The sequence below is a fragment of the Bufo gargarizans genome, chromosome 2 (assembly GCF_014858855.1).
Source record: "Bufo gargarizans isolate SCDJY-AF-19 chromosome 2, ASM1485885v1, whole genome shotgun sequence".
NCBI classification, from domain to species: domain Eukaryota; kingdom Metazoa; phylum Chordata; class Amphibia; order Anura; family Bufonidae; genus Bufo; species Bufo gargarizans.
In genome coordinates this window covers 682827813-682836894 of record NC_058081.1, presented here as the reverse complement: position 1 = coordinate 682836894, position 9082 = coordinate 682827813, and the positions used below count along the sequence as shown (strand labels likewise).

The 9082-nt window shown below is 50.6% G+C and overlaps 1 protein-coding gene across 1 annotated transcript; it reads left to right on the top strand.

Moving 5' to 3' along the window:
* The first annotated feature begins 2595 nt into the window (after positions 1–2595).
* On the top strand, positions 2596–7502 carry FBL (fibrillarin). Its single transcript, XM_044278502.1, has 9 exons — positions 2596–2699; positions 3259–3489; positions 3615–3707; positions 3790–3884; positions 5996–6166; positions 6287–6419; positions 6536–6648; positions 6748–6893; positions 6983–7502. Exons 1-9 carry the CDS (start codon positions 2690–2692, stop codon positions 7005–7007), a joined length of 1017 nt encoding a protein of 338 aa, XP_044134437.1. The 5' UTR covers positions 2596–2689; the 3' UTR covers positions 7008–7502.
* The last annotated feature ends 1580 nt before the right edge of the window (positions 7503–9082 follow it).

The following is a 9082-nucleotide window of genomic DNA, read 5'->3' as shown; positions in this document are numbered from 1 at the left end:
CACAGTAAATATGCCCCCTCATAGTGCCTCCAGTAGAACTAATGCCCCCCTAGTAGCAATGACACCCACCATAGTGCCCCAGGAGTAATAAAGGCCCCATAATGTGTGCCAGTACAAACAATATGCCCCTTTATAGTGCACCGCCCTTCCCCATAGTGCCCCAATGGCATGCCGTTAAAGCAAAATAACAAACTCGGATACCTCCATGCCGCTGTCAGTGATGTGTGGAGTGTCCTGAGTTGCAGCCTGGCTCAGGCAGTGCAATGATGATGATGTCATTGCGTCGCCTTCACTGGCCTCTGATAGGTTACAGGCACTTGGCCTGAAGAAGTTGCTCCCGTGCCCCACCACAGCATTCAACTGTATTGCCATCCTGAGGACAGCAGAGGTCTTAGCAACCAGTAATGAAGCACAAAGGGGTACACGTGCCACAGGTTGAGAACCACTGCTCGGTAAATCAAGAAGACGCAAGTTAGGTTCCTCTGAGGAGGGCTGAGAAATAAGGATTGGAAGGGAAAAAGGCACCCTAGGGATGAAAGGTGGTAGGAACCTCAGAGCATTCTGTCCAGAAGAAAAATAACGTCAGGATCTATGGTAATGTAAGGCCTGTAGCTCGCCTGTCCTCTGAGCCAAGGTTCTAGCTGTCCGAGTCTAGAACAGACGGCACCCAGACTGAACAATGACCCATTAAAGTCAATGGGTCAATTCATGTTGTTATTTTATTTTTTCACTAACCATAAAGAGAAAATTGTAGCATGCTTCACCTTCATCCGTTTTTTATCGTGAGACTAGACCACTCAAGTCAATGGGTCATTGAAAACGGTTGATATTTGCCTGCAGCCTATTTTTTATGGATGGTTGCTAGGAAACACTGGGTGGCCATTCTTTTGTTTTTATTTTTTCACAGACATCAAAAACTGATGATAACTTAATCCACACAAATGGAAAAGAATGGTCAAACTGAATGCAACTGAACAAAAAAACCAACAACTGATTGAACATGGATGGAGCCTCAGGGCACAATGTACCATCAATGAGACTTTGGGAATACTCCTTTACCCCTCAGCCTGTGCCCACCTGTACAAAGGAAGGGGCAGATAAAGAGAGAGTCCCGGTACCAATCTGTACCAAACAAACCAGTCATGGGGACCGGTGGAGCACCTGTAATTTCCTGTAGAGCGCTGGCCATAAAAGCTAACATCAAAGTGGGCAAACTGGTCGTGTCACACAAGGGGAGCAGGTCACCGCTGCAGCCATTCACAGGCCGCACGCGTGCCGCCCATAGACTTATGCTGATCTTAGAGCTGCAAGGAGAGGAAGATCCGGCCCGGGAACATTAGCCACTGAACCCAGGTAAGCAGTGTTGGACTGGGGTGCCTGGGGCCCACCAGTAAAATGTATTTGGGGGGCCCATCGTACGGATACATTCAGATATTACCCGCTCAAACAGCAGCAAGATGCTACCAGATGATTGAATATGGGGGTCCCTGCAGCAACTTTAAGAAGGTAGGACCTGGGGAGAAGAGGACACTGGTGGCTTTCATCTACACCTAGAAGTCCTCTCAGCTCTGATCGTGTCTATAATAATAAACTAGGGAGTTTCCTTAATAATCTATCAAGTTTTTATATGAACATAGGCTGGTTGCGGTGCTGTACATTGGATATATGTATGTAGTGCAGGAAGTCTACTGTGTTATGTGCCACTTGTGCAGCAGGTGGGAGACTAGGGGCCCACATTGCTCAGGGGCCCACCGGGGATTCACCTGTACCCCTGTGGGCCAGTCCGAGCCTGCAGGTAAGTATGATCTCCACCGCGGGTCCGGCCGCTCTGTCTGACTCTTGGATAACCCCTATAATAATGGCCTACTCTGCACTATATAGGGCGGAGCGCTTCTTTAATAGGGATACAGTGATTTCCGCCATAGACTGCTGTAGTGTACTATTACTATCTATGGGATAAGCAGTCTAAGGATCACATGGTCAAACTCCCTTGGAGGACTAAGAAGGGAAAACAAGGTACAAAAAAACATCCTGAGTATTGATGTGTCCAAAAATGGCCAATCGAATAAATCTAAGAGTCTTTATCCCATAGAAGGAATGGCGTCCCCGGGGAAATGGCATCTTTGTGTCTCCTAAACAAACTTCAGAGGTGACGAGAGATCAAAAGGTCGTACACCCCCCAAAATAAAAACTACTGATCACCCTGCGAAAAAAAACCAGCCCTCCCCCGCTCTGTGAACAGAAATAATGCTAAGAAAATATGGGCTAAATTAATGTAACCCTTTAACCGCTCAGGGGGCTGAAATGTGGCCACATTGTACACTTGGACCCCCTGTTTTCTATGTGAACAGGCCCCGTGTCACCATAATGCCATATAATACAAGTTCTCTGAATGAGGCTTGGCGCACATTTTTAGGGCAAAATTAGTTTCACACCATCGGTCGGGCCTTTTCTAGAGAATAAATGATGGAAACCTGCAGAATATAAATGTAATACCCATACAAGCCGCTAGGTGTAGCCCTGTTCTAGGGAACTGTCAATAACAAACAAGGCGGCAGCGCGCTTCCGGTAGCGGCCTTATCTGCAGCGCGCATGCGTGTCCCCGCCTCTTCCTATTATCGCGGAGGCTGCTGGGAGATCGTATTCTCAGTGAGGCGGACACGTGTTGAGCGCACATCGAGCTGCAGACATGAGGCCAGGTGAGCGTCCGGGGGAGGACGGGGACCCGGGGAGGAGAGGCGGCCCCTGTGCGGGACCGGGGAGGCAGCGGCAGCACGTGGAGCCGGACGTGGAGGCAGCGGAGAGCCGCTGTACCTCGTGGTCCGGGCGGCTGCAGCAGATCTGCGTGAGATCCCAGGGCCACCACTCACGTGTTACTGCGGGGGTCGCCAGTACTTTCCTCTCTGTGAATGATGGGAGTTATCTCACTTCTGCATTGCTGCACACCAGTGTTCTCCTGCGGAACTATCCCTTCCTGGTGACAGTAACTCTCATCATCTGTAGAAAAGTTTAAGTGCAGCAATTTAGTCAATGACGCCCATCATTCACCCTCCAAGTGGAAAGGTATGGATCCCCATCATTGTATTGGGGGGTGCTGTTTATGGCTGACTGTATATATGTGATAGGACCAGGTATTCGCTCTCGCTCTGAACTCTGCCCCCAGGTGTTTCTCGGGTACTGCACCCGCAGGGGGGGGGGCGCATCGCACACTAATCCTGCACCGTGGCTGCAGCTTCCATTACCGTTTCTTTCTTGCAGGGTTCAGTCCCAGAGGAGGCGGATTCGGTGGCCGAGGAGGATATGGTGACCGAGGTGGTGGCAGAGGAGGATTCGGTGACCGAGGTGGTGGCAGAGTAGGATTTGGTGACCGAGGTGGTGGTAGAGGAGGATTCGGTGACCGAGGTGGTAGAGGAGGATTTGGAGGCCGAGGAAGAGGAGGATTCGGTGACCGCGGAGGAAGAGGAGGATTCGGTGACCGTGGAGGAAGAGGTGAGACTCGTATAATGGATGGGCAGGGGCTTGTGAACGGAGGGATCGGATAGTGGTTGTAGTCCTCGCCTGCATTGCGCTGAAAGTTAATAGGAGTCATTGGTAAAATCATTGATATTTTGCAGGTGGATTCAGGTCTCGAGGTGGAGGAGGTCGCGGGGGAAGAGGTGGATTCGGAGCGGGGAGGAAGGTTATTGTGGAGCCGCACAGACATGAAGGTGAGGACGGGTTCTGCGCTCCTGTCGGGGGACGGCCGCTGCGGAGGCTTCATGCTGAATGTCTGCTTGTTTCTTGTTCCAGGAGTCTTCATCTGCAGAGGCAAGGAGGACGCGCTGGTGACCAAGAACCTGGTCCCTGGAGAATCTGTCTATGGAGAGAAGAGGATGTCTGTGGAGGTTTGTAGGCTCCTTGGTGGGCAGGTCATCAGTGGTCCGCAGCCTGATCTGGCCGAGCGGTGGGCTGCTGGTCAGTAAAGGGGCTGTTATACGTCCTCTGCTCTCTACTCTTTGTTCCTGGGTGGACGTACCGGAAATCACCCCTACGCACAGTGATTGGCCGAATGGGCATTTCCTGTGCCAAGCTGGTACCAGGACGTAGAGCGGCAGAGTAACCCCATGCACAACCCCTTTAAAACATGAGTCATTATGGCCTCATGTTCGCAGGTGTCCTCCTTAGTGAACCATCTTGGCCAGTCCCTAGATTTGGGGAATGGGTGGTGTGAGATGGTGGCTTCAAATCTCTCTCACCCTTAGGCCAGGGTCACAAGTGACTGATTAGCTGTGGATTTCTTGGGTGTATTCACAAGCTGCAGATTGCAGTTTAATTCTGCAGTATAAATCGTCCTGCTGCATACTTCTCCGCTCCACAGGTCTGCTTCTGCTGCAGATTTTTCATGCCACGTCTGATTGAGAATGGCTGAAAGCTCACTCACTTTGCAGGTTCTGTACAACTCTGCGGGAGATCTTCAGCTGATCGGTCAGTTCTGAACCCAGCCTTAAAGGGGTTGTCTCCTCTCGGACAATGGGGGCCTATCGCTAGGATATATGGCCCCCATTGTCTTGTAGGTGCTTGCACCTGTATCGGGAGAAGATCCCCGCAAGGTGGTGGCTGGAGGACTTCGGTCCGTCCACCACCAAGTGCTTTCCACATAGAAGTGAATGGGAGCGCACCGCGCATGACCGGCCGCCGCTCCCTTCCACTTCTATGGGCCTGGGGAAATGGCCAAGCCAGCGCTCTATTTTCGGCGGGCCCCTAGAAAATGAATGGAAGCCGGCTGTATAGGTGCAGTGCGCCCTCCACAGTTCTCGATATAGATAGGGGTCTCAGGTGTTCACAATTTCTTAGAATTGTCCATCAGTATCTGATCGGTGCAGGTCCGAACCTTTGCATCCCGAAGTAGACAGCTTGCACGCAACAACTGAAGAGCCAACGACTCCCTCAAATCTTTTATCGTCTGTGTGCTGAGAGTTCGCCTGCTATTGATGGCCTATCGTGAGGACGGGTGATCATGGGGTTATCCCATGAAAAGTATTTGATCCCCTGTCCACAGGATATGTGATCATTCGGCATGGGTGGGGATCTGTAGCTTGACTGTTGGATAAGCGTAGATGAACTTAAAAGGGGTTCTGCAGTTTGTTTAAACTGATGATCTATCCTCCTGATAGATCATCTGATCAGTGGGGGTCTGTCACCCGGAACCCCCACCGATCAGCTGTTTGAGAAGGCAGCTGCGCTATAGCAGCGCCACGGCCTTCTCGCTGTTTACCGCTGGCTAGTATCAGCTGGGCTAAGCTCTGTTCACTTAGCCGCGCCCAGGCCATTGGATACTAGTCGTGACGTCACTGGGCCTGCGATAAACAGCGAGAAGGCCGCAGCGCTGTCTCCTCAAACAGCTGATCGGCGGGGGGGCCCGGGTGTTGGACCCCCGCCGATCAGAGGATAAATGATCAGTTTAAACAAACTGCAGAACCCCTTTAATTTCATTTAAGTCCCTGTGGGAACTGGTCACACGACTGCAGAGATCAGCGCGGTGAGAATGGAGCGGTCATCACATCCATTAACACAGGAGACTCTGGGGCCTCCATCCTCATGACTGATGGACATCCCACCAGTGGGACCTCCAGTGATCATACTTGAATCACTTCTCCACTATATGGGATTTTCATTTTAATACAGCCATTCCTTATAAGTGTTGATTATGAGAGGCTGTAACTCTAACACATAGGTGTGGATCCCAGTTCTGACACCTTGAAGCCGTTCTCCAGCTGAAGTTTCATATTCTAGTTTTGGGCACTTTCTGAGAGGGTTGGGGGTTCAGCTGCTCCACCAGTACAAGGTCTGATTACTGAGGGGAACTGACATCTGCAGAAGAGGGTCTGAAGACATTCCTTCTCTTCCCATCTGCTTCCTATGAGGTTTTACACATTTAGGAAGATCTCACTTCTGACATGTCCAAGAATTTGACCTAGGAATTAATAACAAATGTTTTATTTTTTTTTTCCCCCAGGATGGAGAAATCAAAACTGAATACAGAGCCTGGAACCCCTTCAGATCGAAGCTCGCGGCAGCCATTCTGGGTGGTGTTGACCAGATTTACATAAAACCTGGATCCAAAGTCCTGTACCTCGGCGCTGCCTCTGGGACGACCGTGTCCCATGTGTCTGACTTGGTCGGGCCGGTAAGTGAATGCATGTTATACTGGGGTGGTCTATTTAGTGAGGGCATCTGCAGAGGGATGGACCTCTTCCTGGGTTTTGTAGCCACATCTTATGAAGCCCTTCATGTTTCCATCTGGCAGGAAGGACTGGTCTACGCTGTGGAGTTCTCACACCGCTCCGGACGGGATCTCATTAATGTAGCCAAGAAACGAACTAACATCATCCCTGTGATCGAGGACGCCAGGCACCCGCACAAGTACCGCATGTTGCTAGGTAATGAGGCCACATGATGCAGATTGTAGGTTGAGGGCGCCCTCCGCTGGCAGGGCAGTGGGAGAGCTCGGCGTATTCACTGGTAATGCTAACCAATGAACCCCTTGTCTTTCCAGGAATGGTTGATGTCATTTTCGCAGATGTAGCTCAGCCCGACCAGACAAGAATTGTGGCTCTAAACGCCCACAATTTCCTGAAGAATGGAGGCCATTTTGTCATATCTATAAAGGTTGGTATAAAGATACAGCTGCTGGCATGCTGCCCCCTATAGCGGGTGGATATGATCTGAATCCTAGATGAAGAATACATTTTGGGGTTTCCTCCATAGGCCAATTGCATTGACTCCACAGCAGCTCCCGAGGCCGTGTTTGCGTCAGAAGTAAAGAAAATGCAGCAAGAAAACATGAAGCCTCAAGAACAGTTGACGCTCGAGCCGTACGAGAGAGACCACGCGGTGGTAGTCGGAGTGTACAGGTGTGTGTATGACCAGTTCAGTGGGGACTGGGAAAGAGGGTTACCTGTCCTGGCCGCACGTGTGCTAATGTCATTGTCTTCTCTTCCAGACCTCCGCCGAAACAGAAGAAATGATCCTCCTGCTTACTTTTTCTTTCTTTGAGACTTTATTTTTATATATAAAGAATCCCACCGAACCACACCGCCCCCTACTGCCAGTGCAGAACCCTATGGGAGCTGCACCCTCCCCTGAAAACTCCTGCAGAGGGACCGATCTGCCAGGATTGGGGGCTTATAGCACTCCCCGTTTCATACAGCATTGACTCGATTGCCTTGCGGCCTGCTTGATATATGGCGCTGTGGTGACCCGCAGGGGGCGCTACTAATGTATGTTCTTGTAGTTGTTCCTCTAAGGGCTCTGCTGCCCTAACGGGATGGAGCCTGATCACGACGAGTTTTTGTCATTCCTTTTATTAAATGGTCTCTGGAGACATTGACCTATAATTTGTTAGGGGAAGGGGTGTTTGTTTTTTTGTTACCCCAGTTCTGGGCTCCTTACATTTGCTGTATTTTGCATTGGATATAAATGAACCGTTTTGGGGAGAAGTTATATAAACCTTTTATCTTCTATGCTTGGTCTGCTTTATGTGTCTGGTGGCTGGGGCAGGTTTACGAAGCTAGATGCTAAGAGAATCCAGGTTAAAGGGGTTGTCCACTTATCCTATATTGATGACCTGTCCTCGGGGTAAGATCGCCGGGGGTCCGGACTGCTGGCAGCCACGCTGATCGGCTATATGAAGAGAACGCAGCGCTGGACATCGCAGCGGCCCTGCCGTCCCATTCACTTCAAGGGGAGGGCTTTGTTGTATTCGGGAGAATAGTAGGGAGCCATGCCATTGAAGTCAGTGGAACAGCAGTCGTGATTACACCTGCTCACCGCTGTCATGGTGAGGAGAAGGCAGAGCTCATATGAGCGCTGCATTCTCTTCATACAACTGATTGGTGGGCAGTCAGGCCCCCGCTCATCTGCTACGGAGGATGGGTCATCAATACAGGATAGGGGCTATTCACGTGACCGTAATTTTTGGTCTGCATCTGTTCTGCATTGCGGACCTAATGTATTTTAATGGGGCCGCATCCGTACTTAAAAAGAAAAGAAGATGGAACATGTCCTATTCTTGTCCGCAAATGCAGGCAAGCATTGGCCTTTCTTCCATAGGACTGGCAGGAACGCACACGGGCCGCTATCAATGGATTGCAAAAAGCATATGGCCGTCTGAATGGCCCTTAGTGGACAATCCCTTTAATTTGCACCACAGCTATGTGCTGGCAGCCCTGCTAGTCCAAGGCCTAACCTAGTGTGGACTAGGAGTCTGCCTGACGCTGGAGCAAAATGGCAGCCATGTTTTTTTGAAATGATGTGGAGTTAGACAAGTGTCTGTCCCTGCACCAAACGTATCATCCGGCCTGCGCCCCTGTGATAAGTCTATGGTTGAATCATCTGCAGGAAGTTGAGACGACTATACAACTCCTTCCAGGGATTGTCACCCAGCTTCTCAGACGACATCTACATCAGGGATGCCCAACCTGTGGCCTTCCAGCTGTTGCAAAACTACAACTACCAGCATGCTTAGACAGCCTACAGCAGAGCATAGTGGGAGTTGTAGTTTTATAACAGCTGCATGTTGAGCATCCCTGATCCACATGATGATCTTAGGCTACTTTCACATTTGCCACATGGATTCCACTAAGGCAGTTCTGGCAGAGGAGAGCCTGACGGAATTCTCTGGACCCGGCCCCATTGATTATAATAGGATCCGGCAAAAAATGCTGAGAATCGGCTGGACACAAACCTTTGGATGCTGTGGCTTATGTCTGGCTGATTCCCGGCCGGATCCCCGTGGCACAGATGTGAAGGTCGCCTAACAAGAATCCTATAGGTCCTCAGGTCCCACCTGCCGCTCATGTTCTCAGGATTTTCTTAGTATTGAGCAGGTGATATAATTGGTGTCGGTGCATCAGGACTTACCACAGGTGTTCAGTCTGTGGGATATTCTCAAATCCTGACCGGTAGGTGGGTCCTGAGGAGCGGAGTTGAGGGACACTGCTGTAGATTCCCCCCCCCCCAATTCATTGCTCTGTTTTCAGGTTGACGGCTCAGTCTGTGTCCTTTGTCCCTTAAGCTACTTTCACACCTGCGTTCGGAGCGG